Here is a 27,513-nt window from a genome sequence, read left to right on the forward strand (position 1 = left end):
CCAAGAGGGCGGTCGGACATTTAGCGTGTTTCAGAGATGCAGTATTTAGACTAAACAAAACAGTATATAATAAAAACATTTTCAGATTGAAGTATTCACATTTTTATCTATTATATAAAAGAGAACGCACAAATCCTTTGTTACCTCATCACGCTAATACGGCTGAACCAATTTCTTTTATTTTTGGGGGGTTATTAGGATTTGGACCCTAGATGGTTTTTATCATATCACTTTAATTTTTAATTACCAGTGTCTTGAGATAATTGACCATTCAAGTGTCCATAACGTACAAATCCTTTGTTAGTTCATCATAGCTAAATCTAACCGTATTTATATGCAACCCGCATGACCGTGTCACTCGGCGGGTTAACATAAATGACAGGCGATATAATGTTAACATTTACTGCAATCTACTATGGTTTTTATCATATCACTTGAAAGCGAAAACTTCCGGGGTGACCGCAGCGAAGCGGGGCGGGTTAACATAAATGACAGGCGATATAATGTTAACATTTAATGCAATCTTCTATGGTTTTTATCATATCACTTGAAAGCGAAAAAGTAAAAATTATCTAAGTAACAAAGTTTATTGCGTTCCGGGGTGACCGCAGCGAAGCGGGGTGAACGCTGCTAGTTTTTTAAAAAAATAATTAAAATAAAATTTACACTAAACATATTCCCTAACTTTTTTTTTTATCGTGAACTTCACTCATTGCATAGAGGTATATATTGTACAATTGTTTTGCTGTTTCCAACATAACGAATGGAAATAAATACTTTTAAACACGTAACTTATTATCATTAATATAGAAACAACATAAAAAATGAGTGAATCTTCTCTTGCATCAACTTAATAGTTACCAAACGTTGACACTGTCTTCACCATTTTGTTTCATTCCATATGAAGAGTTCGCAGGAAGGACTATGAAGGGCACGTTTTAAAATGCTCAGAAAATTCTTTCTCAGCACCAAAATGTATAATTAAGATGGTGAAAACACGTCGTAATTCGCTCACGTGTACATTCGCGAGTGGACTACGCCCTGTTTTCACCAACTATTTTGCATCTTTTGGTGTGGAGAAAATATTTTTTGAGCATATTCAAAATGTGACCTTCACTGTTCTTAACGCGTACTCTTCATATACATCATTGTTTCCTTCCACTGAAGAAGGAACCAGCTCTTGTTCCGCGACGTGTGGAAACTATTTAGTTTATTCAAAAAAGGGTTCACTGATAAGTGGCTATTTTCCTGACCCTTATGTCAATATATCATATGTATAATAAAATTAAACACGTAAAAATCATATACACTCTACGTCAACAAAAGCCACTGTAAATAAATTTATTTCAAACATTGAATTTTTCCGCTACACATCCCGACTAGGGAAACTAATATATAATTAAAGAAACTATGCAGATAATATTTATCTTTCTACTTAACCTGAAATAATTTAGAGAAAATTTAGGAAGTTCTTTTCTTCTGTAAATTATTAGTTTCCCATAAATTTTAACTTCTCAAAAGTTTTTTTTTTAATCCCACTGTAAAATATCCGTTAATTCGCACACTGGTCTGTAGTGTGGACTCATCCCTTACACTTACACAGACAGCACGGAAGTTCGGAAAGCTCATTATATTCAGTAAAATATGCATGCCACTATAAAGTTTTAATTTGGATAGGTTCTTTGCAGTAAAATACAACATAAAACTTATAAAAATGTATCACTAGGAAATATTTCTGCAAATTAGCGAACTGAAAGTTACTGTGATAAATTAAAAAAAAACTATTAATAACGGTTACTTTCATGAAGTTTATAATTCTCTTGTACTTTAACATATTATTGTCTACTATTTTATTTACAATAAGACATTTCGTTCATATAAGTTTGTTTATATCGGACACGCTGCTGAGGGTTGACCACAACTAGCCGCGGGACCGATCACCCCACGGCTTTCTCTGTCTTTTAAATCTTCTTCTAAATTGTGAACCATAGACAAACTGCGTAAAGGGAGCTTGTCAGCTAGCAGGTTTGCATTTTCTATAGATTGCAAAGCTTCTTTACCACTACAGGGAACTTGGTGCAGCTCATGTATTTTGGCTTCCATTTTATCAACTTTACATTTGAGATGTTTCATATCTAGCTGGATTCTCTGCAGTAACTGGAATATTTTTTCAACGGCTGAAATATCAAAAGAAAGAAAAAAAAGTAAATTAATACAAGACCAAGGAGGCAATGGTACACATTGTTTGAAATATTTTTTATTCTACATTAAGATAGTGTGTGCCGCAACTACCATTAACAAAAGTCATCTAGGTTCTGACCGGCACATAGCTCATATTGACCCTGAAGTCGATACCCACAGCAACATACGGGATGAATTTTAAATCACATATTGATAAAAGCTTCATAATCAATGCATAAACAGTTTTATTTTTATTTTATTTTTTTTAAGTCTATTGCAAGAAAACTACTAATTGCTATTTGAGGGCTTTCCTAATCATTACACCACATTTGGGTCAATTTTATATGTCTGTAGAGCATTTCAAGTGTCTTAATGGAATAAAATAGCCTGCTCGTGTCAATATCTAGGCATTCTACCGTATACGGAAGTTCTGCTGAAAAAGGTTACTGCAAAAACTGTTGCGAGAGAATGCAGTTACATTTGATATTTCAACTTTCAACTTAATGTAGTATAAGAATGATATGCTCCAATGTTTCTCTGCAGAGCCTCCGTATATGGAACAATGTCTAAATATCGATACTAGCAGAGTAACGGTTCCAAATGGGGTGCGAGGAATGCTTAACATTCAAAGAACGTTGATCGCGTCTCTGTGGTGTGACAATTAAGACACCTGAACGGAATTTGCCTAATTTGGGTTCCTTCGAATCTCAGCCAGAGCAACAATAAAAACTTGAGTGTGTGTTGGTAAGCAAGCGAAGAAACCAGGAGCGCCACGAGAGGGCGTATCAGTGTTGCCAGACCGATCAGTTGATAAAGCAGAAGACTCGAAGATAAAAAACAGGAGAAAGCAGTAGACAAATAAAGCGGCGGCATTTGAGTTCAAATCCAGGGAGAGAAAAATTTTGTCATTATTAAGGGGACAGTGGTCAAAACAAGCAGTCCAGAATTCATTATTACTTCCATTTCAAAATAAAACAATACATGCAAAACATAAATATGAATTGTAATTACTTCAAAATGTTTTCCAATGATAAGGTAATCTTTTGGAGATAGAAAGACCCTCATGCCCCCTTTAGATATATTAATAATGTTTGATACAAACGTGTGTGAAGTAAGACGTAGTGTAAGAACAAAGTGGGGTGGGAAAATGTCTTATCATACACCTAACTATAGTATAGCTATATGATACAGTCACACGTAAACGTAACATAAGACGGTGTTTCGCTGACGATCGTGGAGAGGTGATCTAAGCTACTTTTCCAACCAGGGGTAAAAGTGGTTCTGAAAAGGTAGGGTGACGCACCATCCCTTGTGCCTATCTTTGCCTATTATAATTTTTTTAGGAAATGGGGGGACGCTATAGATATTTTTTGGAATTGGAGTAACGACGTTCAAACACTTCCAACCCAAGTACCAATCTAAACAGCACGTACTCGTAAATCTTACAGTAAGAATTAAAGAACGCCTACCATCATGCATATAGAAGATGAGCAAAGCCCAATAACTATATGCTGTACAGAGCTTTGTGGATGCATACAGAAAAATTTCCTCCTTTCATATAAGGAAAAAAAATGAAAATTCTATATTAATAATAATATATTTCTTTAACTTCTCGAAATAAGGAAAAAGCAGGAGATTGTTCACTTTTAATTTTCTTTCGCAGTAGATCAGTAGAACGTAGAAAAAGCAGGAGATCTCCTGCAAAATCAGTAACTCTGGCAACACTGGGGCGTATCGGTGTCGACTTGACAATTTTGTCTGCTACCTGCGCACAGGCAGTAAGAAAAAACAAATGACTAACAAGACGCTGTTTTGTACAAAAATATAAATTTTTCTGTTTCATAGTACAAACTTTATATCGTCAGCCCGTCGGTTTAGCATTCAAAAGGTTGGGAGTTTAATCGCTCCTAACATACGCTTGCCCACAAGCCTCCTCTAATATGGAACAGAATAGTTCCAAAGCAACCATTCCAACAGGATGCGCTGCAAAACAAAATGTGATAAAACTAGAATTACAGATTATATGTTCTGAATTTTAAAGCCAAGAAGTACTTCCATTACGAAAGGAACGCCGGATCTAGAAATACTTTCGGAGGAGATCTTAAACACTAAAGGTTTCACTGTAAAAAGTAAATCTTATTATGATATATATGTTTTAAAATGTAATTAGTACGAAATTTATATTAGTTACACAAAAATCTATTTTTGAGGAAGAGAAGGGTCCGGACTCCCCCCCCCCCTTCCTTCGCACGGCTTGGAACATAACAATTTCAATTTCCAAGCATAAGTTTTACCATAATTTCGTTTTTCATTAACAAAAATTGGTGATAATCTCGGAGACTACTAGGTCAAGGCGACCACACTAAGTGGTCGGAGAATATCGATGCATTGACTACGTGCTACCACACTCTCGAGCTAGCAGGGTTCAAAATGTCTCTAAAGAAGCAATATAGTCTTCATTTTGTTTGGTTATTTAATAATGACGACACACGTAACTAAGCTTAGCAATACAGTTTAATCTTTGGATACTTACTACTGCCAATTCCTAAACGAGCTGATGTGAAGGTACTGTCTGTATCTGCACATGAAGTAGTGGCAACTGACGACGCTGACATTCTGCATGGAGTTTGGATTTGGGAGTGGGATGGTGAAGGTCCGTTTGGGCTTTTACGATGTGATGCAGACGAGCAACCTCCGTTTGAATTGTGCACCATAGATGATACGTTTACCTCCGCAGTTCCTCCTATAGATACTCCAAGCGACTCTGAAAGCAAGTAATGAAATTATACAAACATCCAGTTTTTACTAGACTGTTAGGTATACAATAAGCAGGTGACAACTTATGGTTTTAAAAGCATGTTTAAAATGTTACAATGATTACATCCAGTATTCTATCTGTAGGGGGATGGCTGGAACTTCCTCCTCTCTGTTTCTCGAAATACCTCTCAACCTTGGATATGGTGGAAATAAAACCCACTTTTTTGAGCTATTGACGAATTTATCCCCCTCTCCGGAAATCGCAGAAATCGTACATTGACTACATTAACTCACAACGTTAAAAGATACTAACGCTGTTTATCTGCTTGTTTGATCTTGTCCTAAATAGACTCCCTATCATAATTAAATGAATATTTAATGTGTACGTTATTTTTCATTTATTTATTTATTTATTGATGTATACTCATAATAGAACCAATTTAACGACACAGTTTGCATTACGAGCCCGGTTTTTCTGTAGTTAACCATCATGAGAAGATAGCATTTATCCGATAAAAGGGGAAAGTATTAACAACCTCGTTAAAAAAAAAAGAACAAAAACAACTAGCAAGCCTTTTCATAGAAATAAATTACTTGAGACTAGATCTGAGTCTGAATGATTTGTTACGTAAGACTTGCTTGAATATAGCAAGTAGCCAATTTTGGACGCCAAATTGAAAAACTTGTTTATAAAAATAAACAAACTAGACATCTTATTTTTAGTTGTTAGGGCTTCTCACTCCAAGCTTGTTGTACACATTACAACAACTACTCTGCACATCTAACGAAAAAATTGTTTTCAAGAGGTTCATAAAACATTGTAGGTTACTTCTATCTGTCTACTATTTCAGCCAGCCTTACTTTTGAATGTTTTTCAGACGAAGTAGCAATAAACTTTCTCCAAAATAGTATATAGTTTCACATTTAAGTAACGTCTGCACTGGCATAGTAATACGAAAGAACAGTGTTTCTTTCAGGCCTGTTTTTTTTTGCCCCCCCCTCCCCCCGGACGTAATGGTTAAAACGTACTGGAATAGAACCAGCAGAGGGAAATATATGGTTTCAGTCCCTCCGAATACTAAGAGTAACCCCCGGAACATTTTTTTCTGAAACAAACACTGCGAAAGAAGGTCAACTCTCTGGCAATAAAGAATCGCCCACGAAATCTTGATAATTTTAACTTTCACACATTTTAAAAAATATATATTTAAAACGCGATTCAATACATAGTCCTATGAAACAAATCAGCTACGAGCTAAACTTTTAATTTGCGTTGAAATTACTATCAAGAGAGATATATATATCAGGAGACAAGCAGTGTTCTTGAACGAAATTATGAATATAAAATATATTTAGCATGAATATAAAATATAATTACCTTTCCGAATAGGTGCTGGGGGACTTGGAACACTACATTCGTTAAAAGTTTCATATGGTCTTTTCTTAGTTCCTGGATATGAGTCATCACTGTCCTCTTCAGACAAATATCTTTGTGGCTTTCTGCGACATCTTCTTGAATAAATTTCTTCGTCAGAAGAATCACTACTAACGTTTGAAGTCAGTAAAGCTTTGTCAGCCTTTGCTGCAGCTTTTTGAAATGAATCTGAAATGTTAAAAAATACATATATTCTACAGTTACTGATAAGGGAAAGTAGCTGCGAAATTATTCTTGGCATGAAAACCATACACGATAAGAAAGCAACATGGTTATGGATCTACCCTCAGTTGTGATTTCTTTGCTAACTGTAAAACATTAAATATTAGAATATCCCAAATAAAACAAATCTGTTTACGAACTAAATACTCTTGTTTATGTAAAGTTATTCACGACTGAAATTCGAGAGTAAGAAAGCCTGTAACAGAACTAAGAATAGAAGGCCTAAGAATACCAGCATTTTTATTTTATTTATTTATTTTTTAACTTTATTTAACGTACCTTTGACATTTCCTGCTCACGATAAGATAGTGCAAGGCTGGATTTGGAGAGAGTTATCCAGGCCTTGTCTTTAAGGTACTATATTCAGCATTTGCCTGATTTGACTGAGTATAAGATCCCGGAAAAAACTCTAGCATAGTTAACACAAACACAAACACAAACACACACACACACACACACAAAGAAAAAATCCTTCTTATTTCTCTGACTGGAGTTGCTACTTTTCCCTGACTTCTTTATTTTCTTCCATATACTATTTACTTTATTTAACGTTATTTCAAAAGCACTTTGGGAATCCTATAAGAAACGTCATGGATTCTAAAAGCTAATTTAGTATATAAGGTCCTAACATAAAAAGTTCATTTTAGGTCATACAAATATATATCAACTCATACCAACTTGTAATGTAGAGGACACCATTTTTTCTTTTTTCTTCAATAAGACTGTATTCCAGCAATGTATTAAAAGAGAAGACATTTTTTAAGCATATTTGTCACGAAACAACTGGTGACAGGAAGCTATGAATTTGAACAAGCTTACTTTATGAGTTTTATTTACCAACTAAGCTTCTCGAACTGTAGTCACAAGTATACAAATTACAATGGAATTAAACCTTTAAACTTTTCCTTGTTTTGACGAAAATATCCTCACAAATTTCGACCTGTAACGCTGGAGCGTCGAACAGGTGAGTTCACCGTTAGTAACCGTTATAAACGAATAAAACAGGAACAAACGTAATCCGAAACAACCTCTTGCAATTTCCCTGGCATTTATGTTTATTTCTTGTTTTCCTGATTTTCCAGAATGCGGACATGGTGTCTAGTCAGGATGGCCAGCCACCGGGCTGAAATCTGCGACCTACCAAATACTAAGATAACGCGCTACCAACTGAATCACGGCTGCTTCGTATGATAGATCTTGCTATTCAATGCAGAAAATAGTGAAATAATATTACATTTTGACTCAAAATTGAGGTATAAATACTCAAAAACACAACGAGACAGATAAAAAGAAAATACAAATAGTACTCACTGGATTGTCCATAGATTTTTATGTTCACAACTGTCCAATCAGCAGATGGCTCCTTACAGTCCCTGATAAAATTTTGAATACGCGTAACGGATGATGTCTTAGGCCAAAGGCATTCATTTTCGTTTTTAAGCCATTTACTAGGTATAACTTCTAATGCTCCGTCCTCGTCAGTGAAAGCTGCTACGCAAAACTTTTTTCTTCCTGAGCTCATGTTGATTCTGTCCACAGATATGCTCTTAAAAAAAAAAAAAAAAAAAAAAAAAAAAAAAACCTGAATGAGAAAACACTGCAGCGTATTTCTCTTCCAAACACACAATACATTTTGATGTCACAGAGGTAAGGGAAGCACGGGATATCTTATTCGACAGTTTGCCACACATAAACAAATACCAACTGCGAACTGCATGGGAAGGAATAATAGTCACCTTCTATCGGAACATCCAAATATATCAACCAAATGGATGGGTGATCATTCGAACTATTTGTCTCAATAATATTAGTAACTTTGCCTATTTTCCCTGTAGTGACTTGAACAAAACTGTCCTTATCAACAGAGATACCAATCATGAATCCACTGTAACTCACTGCTCTATAATCTTCACCCACAACCGCTAAACATATGGTCCTCCGCTATACGGTTTTTTCAAAGCTAATTTGCGGTATTCCTGGAAGTGAACTCACAAATAGATCAGGGTTGGCAAAAACCATGGTTTTTATTGAAAAAAACTGTTTTTTTTTTGTTTAAACCAGTTTTTTTTATTTAAACCAGGTTTTTTGGTTTAAATAATTTGCTCCATATATTCATATCATATATGGACAGAAATAAGTTTGTTTCGCCTTGATGTTATTATGCAACAACCGGGTTATACTGGAAGGGGTCACATAAGCTTAAAGCGGAATAAAAACCGCTTCTCGAGTTACATCCGAGAGAAATTGTCCTCCATTTGAACTCGGAACCAGGACTAATTGGCCACAAATGCAATACGTCTGCCGACGCACTCACGAAGGAATCCTGATAAAAATACGTTGTACTGATCTTTACATGCTTCTTAATATAACTGTCAAGAGTCATTTCAGAAGAACAAAAAGATAAACAGTTGCACAAGTGAAACCATTATACAGAATTACATATGGACAATTTCAAAGTAGTACGGAGTACAGTAATTTAGTTCAAGTTAGTTAACAACGACTTTTATTGGTCGAAATTAAAGAAATACAACGACTTAATTTGCATATCAATAAGAAAAGTGATTAAAGATACGAATTATTTGAGTCCACTTTGGCTCAGACTCATTTATACATAAATAGATATCAAAGATACTTCTCATTTCACTAAATGCCTCTCGTGAGGTCTGTATGACCCCCCTCCCACACACACACACACAAAGTACGGCATTTCGATGTATTTTATCAATAGTAAACATTGAAACGAAACAATATTTAGAATTTTTCTTTGATTGCAATTACATAACAATAACAACAACTACATAAAAAAATCACAAAACAAACATACATAAACTTACTTTAAAAAAGTTGCTTTTGTAGTATAATCTTTTTGAGTAATGAATGGGGAATTTAGGTCTGAATATAATACGAATAATATACGGGAGTGAAACGTAATAACCCACAAATGTGTGTTTATCAAGATTTTACAAACACTTACACTTTTACGAACATTTTTCGTTTTTTGGTTTAAACTAGTTGGTTTTTTTGAAAAAGAAAAAAAACAGCTAGTTTAAACCTTGGTTTAAACCAGCCAACCCTGGAATAGACACAATCATATTATCTTCGTAGCTTTCGCTTAAACATCCGCAGCGTTGTGGACGGAAAATGCACATAGATGAAACAGTAAAAGTCACGTTTGTTTTTCTTCTCTACTGTTTCATCTATGTGCATTTTCCAATCATAACGTCGAGGATGCTTATTATTTAAGATAATCTGATTGTCTATTCGTGAGTACATTTCCTATTTTCCTTATTTTGGACCATTTTTGTCATTAGGCTCCGTTTTTATCCATGTGATATATCCCCTCTACTCCTTATCTTCCCTTCTTAGGCAATGAAGTAAATTTTAATTCAACGACATCGAACGTCTAAAATTGTTATGACCAGACTTGCCCCGCTTTTTATTCGCATAAAAAATATAGCATCTCTAGTATCTAACCCTTATACACTATATTAACTGTGTTTCGACCTTAACAATGTATTTATACGGCCTACTGTTTCTCTCATACAATATCTGGAATATGTTTGCTACCTGTACATGATGTATAAAAGGTTTGCGGTAACCACTGAAGCACCGTAGCTCAATGGTAGAGCGTGGGTAGCATTCAGGAGGTTCTGGGCTTGATCCCAGGGGTTGTTCCCCGTAGATAAGTGGTAACACTTGCTACCTTATAATCCATGATTCCGGGTTAGATTCCTGTGGGGATAAAGGTAATTTGTATCCCACGTAAAACTGTAGGTCCCGTCCTTGGAAGCTCAACAACTCGTTCAAAACGTTAACTTGAATCCACTCACACTCAATTACCATGGTCCACTATTCAAACAGTTTTCTCACTTATTTGCCAAGATCAAATTCAATGACTTTTCCAAGTTTTACACGTCACTACCCAGAACTTCACTGTACTGTTTCCTTAACTTGTTTCATGGTTGGCACATCATCCTGTAAGTTATTTCAGAAGAGATCTAACCAACCTAGCTAGTTTTTAGGCAAATCTAGTTTCTGAGTGACAATCATAGGCTAAGTAACCTACGTGTGAATCTGTATTTTCATGGCCAATTCTAGTTTTCAAATGGCGGTTACAGGCAAACCAACGTAGTGGCAGACATAAACTAACCTAATATGACCTAATCGGCAAGACCTTATTTTGATTATTTATTTACTCATGGGAAGGACAAAAAGGGATCGATCCTTCAGGTAAAACTAGGATTTGGACAGGAAGTGGCCCTGGCCTTTCAAGAGAACGTACTTCGCATTGTGGGAGGGAGGAAAGCCTCAGGCAGGCCTGCGCAGGATTCCAACCCACGTTCGAACTACCCAAGTGCTGCGTGACAGGCGGATGCTCTTCCCCTAGACCAACAGCTGGGTTCAAGATCTTACGTTGCGCAGAACAGCGAAAGTATGCGCTCACCTAAAGTTTATTAAGTACAAGGAGCAAAATAGTAAATTAACTTACTTAAAATTGAGTTACAAGTTATATTTATCAACACTGTGTCCCTTGTACTTAACACAAATCAGTTGTGATGCGTGTGCATCTACCACTGTTTTATACAAAGTAAAATCTTGCTGATCTTAACCTAACCTGAAACTATGCGAAAATGTGCCAATTCGGTAGTGAATAACTCGATAGTACCTCCATTTGTCATAATCTCTCAATTTAAAGTACTTTTTAACGCATTTTTAAGTAGTAAATAAACTTGTTCCAATATTTGGCCGTCTCGGCCTGAGCCTCCTATGCCTGAAGACTATAAATCAAAATTATTCACGACTAAGTATAGTGATATCTACACATGTTTGCACCTGTAACAACAAAACCAGTACCAGATTTGTTGCATCGAGCGCGGACTATAAACTAACCAAAATTTATTTGGAACAGTTTATGTGGATCTCTTAATCTATAGTCGACATCGTTCATGCAAATCAAAGATAAAATATGCATTCTATTAATGGAAGAAAAATAATTTTAATACTCACCTTCAATAATAAATACGAATTGATGGTAAAACCACAACAAACAACAGTCATTCCTGCTTTTCCCTCGCTTCGCACCGCTTGTGGCGCCATACGGTGTTATGGTTTTAAAACTGTGAACAGTTGACAAACAATCTGCGTACTCCGATCGACATCGATTCGACATAGATCGAGGCCGAATCGAAAAATTACTTTTTCAAATAATTGCCACAGAACCATCAAAATGTTAATTTCATGTGTTTCAAATTTATTCATTGTAAAAAGAAAATGTTTCCATGCTTTTTTCTTTTTGGTGGGCAAGCCTATTTATATCCCACGTGGGACCTATATCGGTAAATCAACATCGGCAAGCCCACCAAATTCCCACGTGGGACCCATATCAGTAAATCAACCTCGGCAAGCCCACCAAGTTCCCATGTGGGACCCATATGGGAACTTGGTGGGTTATTGTGGGCCAGTTTAGATCCACGACGCCGACATTGGCCGATGTCGCACACATATGGGTCCCACGTCGGCGTGCTACTGGGGAATACTCGACCTAGACTCTCAACCCATATTCAGAAGCTTGTGAACAAGCCTTGAATTCAGAAGCCTTGACTCCATGTTTATACATAGTGCTGTTATAATAATAACAACAACAATAATAATAATAATAATAATAATAATAATAATAATAATAATAATAATAATAATAATAATAATAATAATAATAATAATAATAAGTTGTAGTAGTAGTAGTACCATTGATAATAATTGAAGCGCTTGGAGGATAAAAGTGGTATGTAACAAATTGAATATGATTGGAAAATTGACTTTCACAACTTTGTCCGTTAACATACCACCTTCATCGTTTCTAAATATCTGCACTAGGGCGAAGACTCACCAAATAATGTGTTAGGTAGTATGAGTAGCATATAACACGTGCATGAACAGCCAGAATGTAACATTTCGAAAAATGTGACATAACACCTTTATCCTCCAAGCGCTTCAATTATACTGTCTATGTAAGATACTTGAAGAGAGTACTCGAAACTATATACCAGATTTGGCTCGACTCGACTCGAAACTAGACCGGAATTCGAGTCGAGTTGGAGGAAATTTTTCAAGACGAGTTCTCGGGTCGAGTTCAAAGATGTCTGTTTCTAGTCGAATCGAGTTTCAAAGAAAACTTGCTCTAACTCACTCATGCCCATCCCTACCAGTAACGCAGTATGGCATTTTAGTCAATGTTACATTACATTAAAATGTTCATACAGCTGTCAAGTAAAAATTTGTCCTTGCATTTACATAAATCGATTCAGAACGTGCAATAATAATAATAATAATAATAATAATAATAATAATAATAATAATAATAATAATAATAATAATAATAATAATAATAATAATAATAATAATAATAATAATAATAATAGTGGTAGTAATAATAGTACGGAAAAGTAAAGTAATAAGATTTTTTCACATATTCAAAGTTTCGGACCTAAAAGTAACGCGTTACTTTCGAAGTAAAGTAACAGTTACTTTTTTGAGGCAAGTAACGCGTTACATTTTAAGAGAAAGTAAAGTAACTTGTAATTCGTTACATTTTTACAAGTAACTTACCCAACACTGTGTTAAGGTCGTGTAACATCATCTATGTAGTTTTCTAAAGTCATCCTTTGTGTTTATCTCGAGACTTGTTTTGTTTTGTTACTTCCATCTATTTATCATTAATTGAAACAAATATTTCTAAGCAAACTTGTATTTTTTTTCTTTGTTGTTAATCAGGACGATGTTGCGCCCAACTGGCTCGGCTCGGCTTGGTTCACCTGAGTTATCGGCTCCAGCCGGCTCGGCTCAGATAAGCCATCTACTCGGTTCGGCTCGACTCAGGTGAGAAATCTGCTCGAGCTGGCTCCGTTGGGTGAGCTGTTGGCTCGGCTCACTTCTCGGCTCGGAGGTGACAGCCGTGAGCAGAGCCATGTGGAGTCATGAGAGAGATCTTCCAGTTTGAGTGATACGTGCATTATTTGTCTCACCCGTTACTGATTGTCAAATACACACAATACAAAATTACATACACACAAATCCATCACATTATATCGAGGTTTGGTTCATCATCATCATACGTATTCTGCCTTTATTGGCAGGTTACTTGCTGCAGCTGAGAAGCTTCCATGCTCCACGGTCCTCCGCTAACCTTTTCGTCTTCGCGTATGATCTTTCTGTTTTAATATTATCCATTAATTGTGGTCTCTTTCGCCCCCTCCCTCTCTTTCCTGCCACCATACCCTCTAGGACGTCCCTCATGATACAATCTCTTCTTAGGCAATGTCCCAACCAGTTTCTCTTCCTCTTCCTAATAATATCTAAAAGTGTTCTTTTCTCACCCACCATTTCAAACACTCTCATTCGTTTTCCGCTCGACCGAACTAATTCTTTCCATTCTTCTCTACACCCACATTTCGAAGGCTTCCAGTCGATTTTCGTCACCTTTACGTAATGTCCACGTTTCCGCCCCATACAGTACAACACTCCACACGAAGCATTTTATGAGTCTTTTTCTCAACTCTTTGTTCAAGGTCCCACAAAACAGACTTTTCTTTCTTTTAAAGGCTTCTTTCGCCATTTCTATCCTTGCTTTTATTTCACGTTCGCATTTCATGTCATTACTAAAAACACTACCCAGGTATCGAAAACTATTCACTTGTTCTATTTTATCCCCTCCTACTTTTATATTTGACACAGACCCCTTCGTTCCAATCACCATGGCTTTTGTCTTTCTAACATTTATTTTCATCCCATATTCCTCAAAGCCCTTTCTCATTTTTTCTAACATTTTATTGATTTTCTTTACAGATTCTGCAACAAGCGCCATATCGTCTGCAAATCTTATACGTCTAATCATTCTACCTCCTACCGAAATGCCATCATCATCATGTAGGCTCTTTTTCACTATTTCTTCTAGATAGACATTAAATAGTGTTGGCGAGAGACAGCATCCTTGTCGAACTCCCCTTCCAATTGCACTCTCTTCCGTCAGTTCTTCCCCTATCCTAACACTTACTTGTTGGTTCATGTATAAGTTTCTTATGAGTCTTCTATCTTTCCATTCCAACCCTATCTTTGTTAGAACTCCCAACAACAATTCCCAATTCACGCGGTCGAAAGCCTTTTCTAGATCAATAAATACAACATACACCTCTTTCCCTTTTTCTATAAACCTTTCACCGATCACCCTTAACAATCCAATAGCATCTCTTGTGCCCTTGCCTCTTCTGAACCCGAACTGCTCTTCCTCAACATCTTTATTTGTTCTTCCATATAACCTTCTGTTCAGTATTCGGAGCAGAATTTTAGCTGCATGAGATATGAGACTAATAGTTCTATAATCCTCACATCTCTTTGGGTTCGATTTCTTAGCCATCGGTACCATGATCGTTTTCAGAAAGTCTCATGGCCATTCTCCTGTTTCATATATTTCATTGCATAGTCGCCACAATTCTTTCTTTCTCTTGTCTCCTATATTTTTAATGAATTTAATTGGTATGTTATCTATTCCTGTTGCCTTTCCATTCCTAATCTCGGATATAGCCTTTTCAAACTCATCCCGAAGAATACTAAATCCTTTATCATCCTCGCCTACTTCATTTTCCACTTCAACATTTAGGCTACATGGTCTATCCCTACTCTCATATAAGTCTTCAACGTATTCTTTCCACCTTCCTATGACCTCATTTCTCTCGCTGACTACCTTCCCATTCTTATTTTCTACTGCCATCATAATACTCCCTTGTTTCCTCCGAAATTCCATAGATTTCACCTCCTTGTACATTTCCTCATATTTCCCAACTCTTTCTAATTCTTCTATGTCCTCGCATTTTCTTTTGTAAAACTCTTTCCTCGCTTTGTCTTTTTCTCTTCGTAATTCATTATTTAACTTTCTGTACATCTTTCTGCCCTCTTCTGTATCAACCTGTTTCCACATCTTCCTCTCCCTCATTTTCTGCAACATCTGCTCCGTAGCCCATGGTTTCTTAGCAGTTTTGTGTTCGCGGTAACCTACTGCTTCTTCTGCAGCCTGCTGTAAGCAACGTTTAATATGTTCCCACCGTGCGTTACTACCTGCGCCTATCCTTTCCTCGTTTGAATATTTTTCTTCGAATTTTTCAGCGAAAAGATTTCTTATTTCCTCGTTTTTCAACTTTTCAGTATTCAACACTTCGTTACCTACTTTTCTTCTGCCTACATTTTTCAGTTGAATATCTACTTCGGCCAGCACAAGATTATGATCAGAAAAAATATCAGCCCCCGGGAAGGGTCTTCGCGTTCTTTAAGCTATTCCGATACTTGTCCTGAATCATAACATAGTCTATCTGATATCTTCCGCCGTCTATTGGTGATTTCCATGTATATCTTCTTCTCTTGTGCTGATTGAACCAAGTGTTCCCAATTACTAGTGTTTTTTTTTTATGAAATTTGGTTATGAAACTAAAAATAAGAGGTTTCTTTGTATGAGCAGCAGTTTTGGCAATGGAAAGTTCATGTGATGCAATCCAAAGTGGCTGGACTGAATTCCAGTCACCGGTTTCACATTCACCTGATCTTTCCTTTTAATTGAAGGATATTCTTCGACACTATATCTGTCTAAAAACAAAAATGTTGTATTCTTCATGAATGTAGAGACAGTTTCAACGAATCCTCTTGTATCTCTAATTGCATCAACAAGCTATGTTGGAGATTAAATTTAATTGCAGTGTTTTACTAAACCTCCTACACCATCACAGGACCTAAAAATAACAATTTCCCTGTAACGTTGTCACTCATGCGTTGTAGCTCAAATAACTGAAATTGTTTTTGAAGTGGGACGCTGCACTCTCAGATACAAATACGTGGGTATAAAACGCGTGTCCATCACACAGTGCAGATATTTCACGCATGATCAACTGGACAGCACATAGTGCATGTGCACTACCATGAGCCAAGTCATCTTTAAGTACTGCACAACTATGTGTGATAGCATGAAAGTATCCAACATATTGAGATTTGGGTCTGTGATAGAGCGTTTACCTCTGGTGCATGGGGGTCCCTAGTTCGATCCCAGCTCGCATCAAGTGAACTTTGTGCTGGACAAACATATGCGTGGTTTTCCTCGGTGTTCTCCCGTTTCCTCCCACTATCTTCATTTCATTCATTTCTCATCATCACTGTCTCCTTTAGCCTAACCGGCATAACCATGGGACGTAAAACTAAAATTTCATTCAATTTTTGAGATTTCGGATGTTTACCAACAAAGGGCGTGCCAACCGGGGGATGAGGGGGACGCTTCCCCCCAGAAATTTTCAAGGAGGGGATTGTCTCCCAGAATTTTGTATAGCAGGAATTCTTCCCCAAATATCTCTGCAAAAATGATGAAATACTGGAATGGGAACGTCGATTGTCAATAATTCCTGGAATTGAAAGGAATTACAGTTTCATTGAAGAAAATTCTGTAAAAATTACCGGGGTATATAAATAAAGTACAGAAAGTAGCGACACTTTATCAGCTACAGTACGTCGAAAACTACCATAAAGCGTGCACACATTCATTTGCAGCAAAAAGAAAATACCTATATATTAAAATGCTACGTTTATATGTTTGTGGTCAAGAAAAGTTGATATGTTTGTGGCAAATTCTTTTAACAATGACATCTCGGAAACTACAAGCTCTAAAAAGATGCCGTTTTCACTGATCAATTTCAAATTTTGTGACGATTGTTGAGTTATAATTGAATATTTATTTTAAATTGACATTATTTCTTTATTACATTTTTAGGAGTACGCGAAAGTACTGAAAATTTAAAAAGTAAAGCATCATATCTCAACGCAGGGGCGGATCCAGGGGGGAGATCGCCCCCCAGAAGAGGAAACTTTTTTATTTTATATATAAATAAAATATATAGTTTATTTTTTGACGCTCTTAAAAGTAGCTCTAAGTAGCAGTATTACAACCCACCGCCACCCCAGAAGTCCGTCCTGGATCCGCCTCTGTCTCAACGAGTTATACATCCCAACACCGCACATTTGTATACGAGGTTAGTATATCTTTCCGGCATTTGTTTCATGGTCGAATGATAATGGAAAACGAAGCATAACTATTTGTCCAGTGTAAGATGAATCTTTATTGTTTGGAGTGTTTGGCCCAATGAACCTATCACTGACATTATAATTAATTGTGTGTGAGCTTTATGAAAATAGTAGATTCTAATTGAAAGTACGCAATTCTTAGTGTGTCTTTTCATTTTGAACAGCTACCCTTTGTGAAAGAGCTACAACTTGGTTCCATAGCAAAAATATTTCGAATTTGACTTAGTACTTATCAAAAGTTTCATGCTCAATTTCAAATATTTCTGCCTTGAGATTTTATCTTTAGTCTTCCAAGAAAGCGGTAGCTGCAAGAAAAAAAATGTCGCTTTCTAAGTATCTAAAAAAAAAATTCCTTTCCCTCCACACTTATAGCATTACAAAAAGAGAAAATGTGGATTTTTTTTTTTTTTTTTTATTTAATATACCGACTCTTGCTGTATCGGCTTCGTGTAAAAATACCAGAATTATTGCGCCAACCTGGACAATCGATGGAAGACTTACAACACTGTTTAGCTTCGGAAATATAACTCAAAACCTGCCTAAAAAAGACCTTTTTCTTCGTGTGCGGGTAACGTAGGTCTCTTTGCGTGTTCTTTCTAATGTAATGTTGAACTTCGTCAACCGGGCTGTGCGCAAGTGCGCCACTGTTTTTGAAAGGACATGTTTTGCAGCGTTTTTTTCCCAACATTAACGTTATTTAGACAGCTGTGTTTGTGTGTGGTACTGTGAATATAACGTCGATATGAAGTTTTTAATATCTTGCTTCTGTTTAGTGTTTTATTGTTTGAAATGGATCAATTTGTTATAAGAAAAAGAAAAGAAGACAGCACGTAGCCAAAGCAGTGCCATTGCTGAAGAAAAGAAGAGAAAAAATAATTCAAATGATAGTTCAGCTGATGGATTACAACCTGAAACTAACAATGGAAATTCAAATTTTGTATCGGTCACCATCACCATCAGTGAAACCTCTCAATCTCCACGTCTAGCAAGTGGTTCAGATTCTCTCCATCCTTCGAACCTTTCAAAGCCCAGTTAGACTTCAGTGTTACCTACAAATTTTCCACAACAGTCTCTGAAAGGTCGAACATTGAAATTTGTGCCAACTTGGTTCCTTCCGTGGCTGCACGTAGTTCCAAACAAAATTAACGTCATTTTCTGTTTTTACTGTATGGGCATCTTGAAAAACATTAAAATAAAAAAAAGTTCTTACTAAAACCATGGAAGACGCTTTCTCTACTGTAGGATTTTGCAACTGGAAGAAGGCTAAAGGGAACTTAAGTATACACGAAACTTCAGAATGCCATAAACTGGCTGTACTGCGCTACACGCAGAGAAAAAATCCAATAGAAAACCAACTAAACAGAAATTTTAGATGAACAACTGAAAGCCAGGAATTCCTGAAAAAAAAATGTAAGATCAGGTATACGTTATCTTGCAAGACAAGGACTCGCATTTAGAGGACATGACTCCCGGTTCAGGAATTTATTTCAGTTGATGAACCTTTGCCCTGAAGATTTTGCACAATTGAAGAGTCGGATAAAGGGAAACTTGAAGAGATGTAATTTCATGGATGTTAAAATCCAGAAGGAAATCTCGAAACCATGAGCCAAGAAATTTCTTTTCACATATGTAACAAAATCAAATCTCAAAAACCCTTCTCTGATCTCTATCGTGTCTGATGGTTCCCGTGATGTGAATGGCGAAGAACAATTAAGTATTTGCGGCAGGTGAGTTGATTAAGATCTCTGTTCTCATGAAAGTTTTCTTGTGTTCTACAGTAGGCCTATATCAAAAAACTACTGGTGAGTTTATAGCTTCAGTTATTTTGTATGAGATGGTGAGACTCCAGCTTTCCATTGCTCAACTCAGTGGACAAGTTTATGATGGCTCCGGAATTAGTGTTCCATCTATTATATGTAAACAGCAACTTCTTGCCTTATACATAATTGTGGAACTCAGTACTAATCTTGTGACTAAGGGTACCTGTAGTGCGTCAGAAGTAGTGAGAAACTCTTTACAGTGGGTTCACGAACGATGAATACTGTTTTCGCAGTCACTTTCAGTGAGGTTACGATTTTCTGCTCTAATCGAGGCCAATGCTGGTGGTCTCGCCTTAAACATTGTAAACATTAAATCCTTGTGTCTCACTAGCTGAATTTGTAGACTTAGTCTAATAACGGGTGTTGTTTAACATTATGAAGAAATTCTCTCTATGTTGGAGCGGAATTGTCAACACATCTTCAGGATCAGCAGCTGGGCTCTAGCGGCTTTTTGAAAAAAGGATCTACGTTTCTTGAGCTCATATGGCTAGAGATATTATCAGAGATAGGTTTTTTTTTTAACAGGACACTTAAAGACCCAATTTCAGTGTCAAAATGGGAAACAATACAAATCATAAAAGAACACATGAACTAACTAACTAACTAACTAACTCTGTGGCCTATGGAACCCGGAGGTTCAATGCTGCGTTCACAAAAGATCTCCACTGACTTCTATCCTTAGCTAACTGCATCCAGTTTCTACTTTGTATTCCAATCTCTACGAGATCCATCTTAATATTGTCCTCCCATCTGCGCCTAGGTCTTCCTAATGATCGTTTTCCGATTGGTCTTCCAGTCAAGACTTTGAAAGCGTTTCTACTTTCTTCCATTCTAGCTACATGACCCGCCCACCTAGGCCTCCTAGACTTGACGACCCTAACAATGTTGGGTAAACCGTATAAATTATATAGTTCCTCGTTATGAGGGTTCCGCCGTTCCCCATTCCTGTTCCTCTTGGGTCCGAATATTCGTCTAAGGATCTTGTTCTCAAATACTTTCAGTCTATGTTCTTCCCTCAGAGTAAGCGACCATGTTTCGCAACCATACAGAACAACACGCATGATTATTGTTTTGTATATTTTAAGCTTCAAATTCCTCGACAGAATTCGCGACGACAAGAGATTTTGAACCGAATAGTAACACGAATTCCCTGCTTTTAGTCGACATTTAATTTCTCCGTGAATATGATTTTCCTCTGGTAGTTTCAAATATCTAGGAGCAATATTATCCACTTTATCAAAAGTATTATTTAATATTTTAACGCATCCATAATTTGCTGCATTCCGGTCCCGACGCAGTTCCATGTATTTAGTTTTCTCTGCATTTACTTCTAAACGCATGTCCCTGCAAGCGTTTAATAAGATCTCTGCATTTCTTTCTATTGTTCTCCTGTCATCCCCTATTAAATTTACATAATCAGCATATGCCATAACCTGGTGAATACCGTTCAACTGTAGGCCCTGGTTGCTATCTTTGATTGTCTAAATGAACACCATGAACTTGAATAATATGCTTAGTCACTGATCATAAGTTCATTGTACGTCGTGAAACTTACAAATTAATATCATCACGTTGGAAATCCCATTAATTATAATAAATATTGTCAACAGTACCATAAATAGGATTTTTTGTGTCGCTGGAATAGAACATGTTATCACCATTGATAGCATTTATCTAACCTAAATTGCGGCACTTTAATTCATGTTATGTGACATTTTGAAAATTAAGGGGGGGAGTGCAATGTCATAAGCCTTTCTTTAAATTTGGCCCACAATGTTGAGTGAAGGGTACTGCTCCCCCCCCCCCCAGAAATGTTTTGGTGGGCCCGCCTATGTTACCAATGATAACTTTGGATCTCTTCCTGCAACACAACCATCCAGTTCTCTGCAAAATCAAAGTACAAGACCAAAATATCACTTGTTGATGTACTTGATCTTTTCTCAGCAGCAATGGCCTCTCTCTAAATTCGGCGAATGTGAGCATGACAGACAGGACCGGATTAAGGAAGGGACTTAGAAGGGCTGTGGCCCCAAGCCTCCAAATAGACGAGGACCTCCACTCTGATCAAAATCTCAGCTGGCTGTCTAAAAAGAATCATACAAGATGCAATCATCATTATAAGATAAAATATACAAAATATATGAAACATAGTCCCTTAACGTTCCAGTTGTACTTTCACAGAAAGGTATTAGACGAAGTCAACAGAAACCACATATTTTTTTCTAGCCTCGGGTTTCCAGATGGGCTAATCCAACCCTGATGACATACCCGTTTCACGATCCAATTGTTTGTCAGTCACGCATGTTTGACACTAGATTTTTATCGAACCTGTTCTTGATCAATATATTTACTTACATTGTTACTATGGTGATACAACACCTTGGATATGGAATTTAAATCAAAAACAGTGCTGCAAAGTCCAGATTTTGTTCACTACTTTACTATTATTTCACAACTTGTGTAAAGGGCAACATAAAAATTCATATCTCCCTTCGCAGAAAAAATAATACCAAATCTGTCTTTACAGGATTGGAGAATAATGTCGTGTGCATGCTTTGTGTGATTTTTATGAAAATTCAAGATAGGTTTTTTGAGATTAATTTTTGAAAAGAGTCCAATTTTGAAATTTTCACTTTTTGCATGCCAAATTCTCACTTGTGGTGTACAGATAGGTAGGAAATAATATTTTTACTGTAATGTCATGTTTTCATAGTATTTACTCCTAGCATAAAACAAATCTTGTAGGTTTTCATTTAGGCACAAGAAATATCCTAAATATGTGCACAGGAAACATTCTAAATATTTTTTCCCAAGTTCAACAATTTTATTTACAGTTTATGTTACACCTCTAATGTCTCTGTTTAGAAGAGTTGAAAACATAGTATAAAATAAACAAACAAACAAACAAAAAGTTTCTATCCCTTTTTGTTCTTTCTTAATAGTACCTTTAAAACGCCAATTCCTCACTTTGCTGCAAAAGTAAGTATCTGTGGTGATTTTTTTAAAGCAGCTGCAACAATGTTGCAAATCTTCAGAGACCAACAATCTGTATTCTGGTCATGCCCATCTTTAATATATATATATATATATATATATATATATATATATATATATATATATATATATATATATATATATATATATATATATATATATATATATATATCCATAAGAATTCAAAATGGTCGATGGGCACCCATTGTATGATTTGAAATGAAACAGCCCTACAGTTGTTCAGATCCAACTTTAAACTCTAGTTCTCGTTCTGTAAAGTATCGCTATTGACAAACAACGTAAATATATATCAATCAATCAACCAACCGAAAAGTTTCATCTCAGATTGAGAGGTTTTTGTTAAGGAGCGCTGAAGATTCTATATTTCTCTTTATTCAAGGTAAAGGTAATTGGAGTTTCGGGTAGGGACGGCCTTTTTCGAAAAATCTGTTTTTCGATTTTCGGAAATTTCATTTTTCGTTTTTTGAAAATTTTTCGTTTCTCGAAAAGTTTTCGGAATTCGTGGAATGATGATGTGGGAGGAAATGGGAGTACCCCGGGAAAACACACGGACACGATGTTGTCTGCCACTAACTTACTTGACCTGGGATCGAATGCACAAGAGGTAAGCGTTCTAACACTGAGCTACCGTGCCCCCTTGGATTTGGATTTAATGAAAGGATAGTGTATAATGCCTACTATTGACGAAAGTCATCCAATCACGACCAAAATTAATATGGTTATGGACTGCGATGTATTTAGTACACACATTAAATATTTTGTGTTTGGGACTTTGGTTCCAGAGTTATTGCTAATCAAATTTGTGTTTTAAGTTAGTGATATCAAGAAATTTCACTAAGGCGAATTTGATTAAACTCAAATAATCTTGACGAAAGTTGGTAGTATCGTACATATTGACAAGCCTGGTATGCATGGAAGCTCAGTATAAAATATTATGGTGTACAGACTTTTTGTTCCTGAGTTATTAGCTAACAATGTTAGGTTTGAAATCAGTGAAAGCGTGAAAGATGGAACTCATCCAATTTTTACCAAACTTGGCAAGGTGGTAGATCTTGACGAGTTTAGTAACTATAAAGGAAACCAAGAAAGATATGTCGCTTTTTCACCCGACACCTTCAAACATCGGTATGTAATCTAAGACATACCTCGAAGATGAAAAATAGCCTCCATCAGCATCGACGACCTTCTGCCAACGTTTTGGAAGGCCAGGTATTCCATCGCGGTAGAACTTGGTGGGTCGTGAAGCGAAGAAGGTATCAAGTGCATTTTGCACCTCTACTAGGGATTTGAACTGGCGTCCTCTAAGCTAATTGTCCAAGGAATGGAACAGGTGATAATCGGACGGTGCAATGCCCGGGGAGTATGGCGGATGCAATAGTGTTTCCCATCCAAAGTGTAGAATGGTGTCCCGAGTCATCCTAGTCACGTGGGGCTTAGCGTTGTCCTGTAACAAGAGGACCCCTTTGCAATTCAGAAGTGCTGGCTCCAGAGTCTTGTTTTTTTTCTTGAACACGGCTCAACTGCTGACAGTACACAGTTGCACTGATGCTCTGACTAGCTGGTAGAAGTATTTTTTCTTTCAAAATACTGTCCAGAAAATTTGGACTTGAACTTAGTAAAATCAAGAAATTTCATTAAAACGCGTTAAACTCGTCCAATATTGGCCAAAGTTGATATGGTCATAGACTTTAACAAGTCTCGTACGCGTGCGAGCCCAGCACGAAATATTGTGATGCACAGACCTTTGGAAATTAGAAATAATAATTCACAAAGGTAAACAGTGTAAAATTTATATTTTACAGAATATGAAAAAATAATTATTTACTAATAGTGATTATTAATGTCTTATCGACAATTTGGCATTACTGCTGTATCGCCGGACCAATTTGAAAATCGAAAAAATGGAGCAAAATATACTGCATTCGGTTATATTTGGTTGGATTACATTAAGTTACGTTAGATTATGTTATTAGGTGCGCAGTTACGGATCCATAGTATAAGTAGTAGTAGGAGTAGGAGTATCAGTAGCAGTAGTAGTAGCAGTAGTAGGAGTAGGGGTAGTAGTAGTAGTAGTAGTAGTAGGAACGGGTTAGAAGCCCCGCAGGGGTTGGTTGGGTTCTGTTCTTGACATGAAATGGGGAAATTAAAGATGTGTCCAAATTTTTCTGTACATTTTACAATCTATGCATCCATATAGTAAAACAAGTGTACCTCTCCGCGAAATAGTCCATCCGCCTCCACATACAGTTTCGCTTACAACATCAAAAACAACCAGCAAATACAATCACTTTCTGAGCTTTTACTATTCCCCTTACCTGACTTTCAATCACTCTTCCTCATAAACTTAAATAAATTCTCCAATTGACCCGGTAAATTTCCTAAAATTGGTCCGGCGATACAGCAGTTAGCCCGACAATATATTTTATAATGTAAAAAAAAGACTAACTATTTACCAAATAGAAGGATCCTGTATAAACTGATCGTGATAGTATCAGACAACTCTGTAATGAATTGACTTTTAACAATTGATTTTAACAAAATATGAAACATGAAGTGATTATATGTACTGATACTGATTCTAAAGACTTCTCACTAAGATCCCCATTCATTTCTCTTATTTTCTATAACTAATTAAGGTCAGTATCAAAAACAATTTGATTGCTTTCAAAAATAGGCAATTTAATACTAACAAAATACTATTGAATGGTTTATTTGTTCTAAAGATGTTTTATATATGGTAGGGCAAAGAATTAAGTATCTGACTATAATAATCTCATCAAACGAGAATTCAAATTTTAAAGAGGTAGGTCTTCGTTTTCGTATTAGTTTTTACTGCTACTAACTTCAGTAGAAGAATACTACTAAAATTAAACATTTTTTATTTGGATGTTTGTTGAAGTTCAGCTTCCCTTTTCAGTATCGAGCGAGACTATACAAGACGTGGACCCACATTTTAAAGTGGAATCCGAACCACCATAACACGTTCAATGTTTTCCCACTTGGGACCCTGTGCATTAAAGGAATACGCGCTAGCCACTAGACCAGTGGGCAGGGCTTGAAATCTTTTCTTGGAATTATGAAATTTTATATTTAAAAGAAACGTTTGTCGCTTCCTAGTACCTCTCTCGTTCTATGAGAAAAAAATATTGTAACCAGAGATATAGTAAGTATTTGTCACTTTCCGTTGCATTAAACTTAGAGATGGAAACTACCATTGTGGCACAGAATCCATATCAAAAACTGCTTCCGCCTATCGTTTTTTCTTTACTATGAAACCGGAAATGGTAGTTTCTCACTATTTCCGGTTTACATAGAGGGATAGCGATCGAGATGACAATCTTCGAATCCTGGATTCATATATATATATTAGGGTGGAGCGAATTTTTTTTTTTCGAAATTCGAATTTGGATAGGGGGCAAAAGTTGCATCATATCGTAGTACTTTACCATAGAAAATTTCAATTCTCTAAAATAATTTTTAGCCGGGGCGCAAGGGGCTTTAAGTTTGAGATTTTGCAAATCAATATCCGTTTACTATGTAACTACGTACCAAATCTTCGCTGGATGTAGATTTTAATTTGTATTGTGGATAGAAGGCAAAAGATGCATCCTTTGTCAATAGAAAACAACATTAATTTTTAATTCTCTAAAATTATTTTTAGCTGGGGCGCAATGGTCCTGAAACTTGGGAATAATAAGACGAAAAGTGATCAACTATAAGCATTTTGCGAGTTTGTCATAGAAAAGCTTTTTGCTATTTAATAAGTCTTCTGATATCCTACAATGAACTTTTGGCAGTATTGTTAATAGTATAATAGTTTGATTGGTGGTGACAGTTAGGGATGGTACCGAGACGGACTTTTATATACCGAGACGAGACTGAGACGGACTTCTACATACCGAGACGAGACCGAGACAGACCTCTATAAATCGAGGCGAGACCGAGACGAGACCTTGGTCAGTCTCGAAAGTCTCGGTCTCGTCTCGAATATTGATAGTTATTTTGCCTTTACTCAAAATTTGTTTCGTTGCTGTGTGAGCTAGTATGGGAATGGTTGACTGATGTATAGTGGCGTATTTAGGGGGTAGGTATTGGGCTCAAGGCCCTCCCGAAATAAATTTATGATTATTTTTTCGCATTGCGCGTACAACACAAATGTTTCTTACACGTTCCTCAAGCCTCTCCCGAGACAAAATCCACTGCTTTGTATATAATATCCTCTCTCTCTCGATCCAGGATATGATCAAGGGAGGGGCTAAACCATACTTTACCTCCCTCTTTATCCAGTGTAAAGTAGGATTGAAGCTCATTTTATTCAGTGTATACCTGAGCGTTGAGGGGGGATATAGCCCCTTGGATCCACGCCTATATATATATATATATATATATATATATATATATATATATATATATATATATATATATATATTTAAAATGCTGAAATTTCGTACCATGTTGTGTGAAAATATTGAAGGGAAAATTCTTCTAGATACCCTGCAATACCACTAAATAAACAAGCAGTGTTGCTAACGCAAAATAAAGTTGTATTTTCTCAAATTTCACTATGTAAAGTATTACCTATTTCTAATTTAGATTTTAAATAAAACCACAATACCACATACATTATTCCGTGTAACAAAGGACAATACTGTATCACTAACATCAACATTTTGGAGATCTCTAATAGCTTAAATGGCATGGTGCAGTGCTCATTATTTGTATCTTAGCGTCAAATACTATGATCATGGCATAATGCCTTTCGAAGGAACAAAGTTACAAGAAATGAAAAAAAAAAAAACTTTTGCTAAAGACTTTACTTCGAAAACGTGCTGACATATCACATCTCATCATGTAGATGCTTCCAAAAGACTTAACTGATCATAATGTCATTTACAACAATTGTTATTTCAAACCGTTTCAGAGATACCAAACACATGGATAGTGATTGTTATACTGCTTAAAATAACGTATTTG

The 27,513-nt window shown here is 36.3% G+C and overlaps 1 protein-coding gene across 1 annotated transcript; it reads right to left on the reverse strand.

Annotated features, from left to right (window-relative positions):
- Positions 1 to 656: 656 nt before the first annotated feature.
- Positions 657 to 12,084, reverse strand: LOC145678439 (uncharacterized). Its single transcript, XM_081748563.1, has 5 exons — positions 11,603 to 12,084; positions 7,907 to 8,141; positions 6,317 to 6,541; positions 4,715 to 4,945; positions 657 to 2,177 (listed from the first exon to the last, which is right to left on the reverse strand). The coding sequence occupies exons 1-5, from the start codon at positions 11,690 to 11,692 to the stop codon at positions 1,888 to 1,890; spliced, it is 1,071 nt and encodes a 356-aa protein (XP_081604689.1). The 5' UTR covers positions 11,693 to 12,084; the 3' UTR covers positions 657 to 1,887.
- Between the last annotated feature and the right edge of the window lie 15,429 nt (positions 12,085 to 27,513).

Source organism: Thermobia domestica, chromosome 2 (genome assembly GCF_964235325.1).
Source record: "Thermobia domestica chromosome 2, izTheDome1.hap1.1, whole genome shotgun sequence".
NCBI classification, from domain to species: Eukaryota; Metazoa; Arthropoda; class Insecta; order Zygentoma; family Lepismatidae; genus Thermobia; species Thermobia domestica.

Coding starts and splice junctions, on each gene's coding strand:
- LOC145678439 (XM_081748563.1), bottom strand. CDS start 11,692: ATGGCGCCACAAGCGGTGCGAAGCGAGGGAAAAGCAGGAATGACTGTT. Junction 6,542..7,906: donor AAAAATCTATGGACAATCCA/GTGAGTACTATT, acceptor TTAACATTTCAG/ATTCATTTCAAAAAGCTGCA. Junction 4,946..6,316: donor CCCAGCACCTATTCGGAAAG/GTAATTATATTT, acceptor ACTTGCTTTCAG/AGTCGCTTGGAGTATCTATA.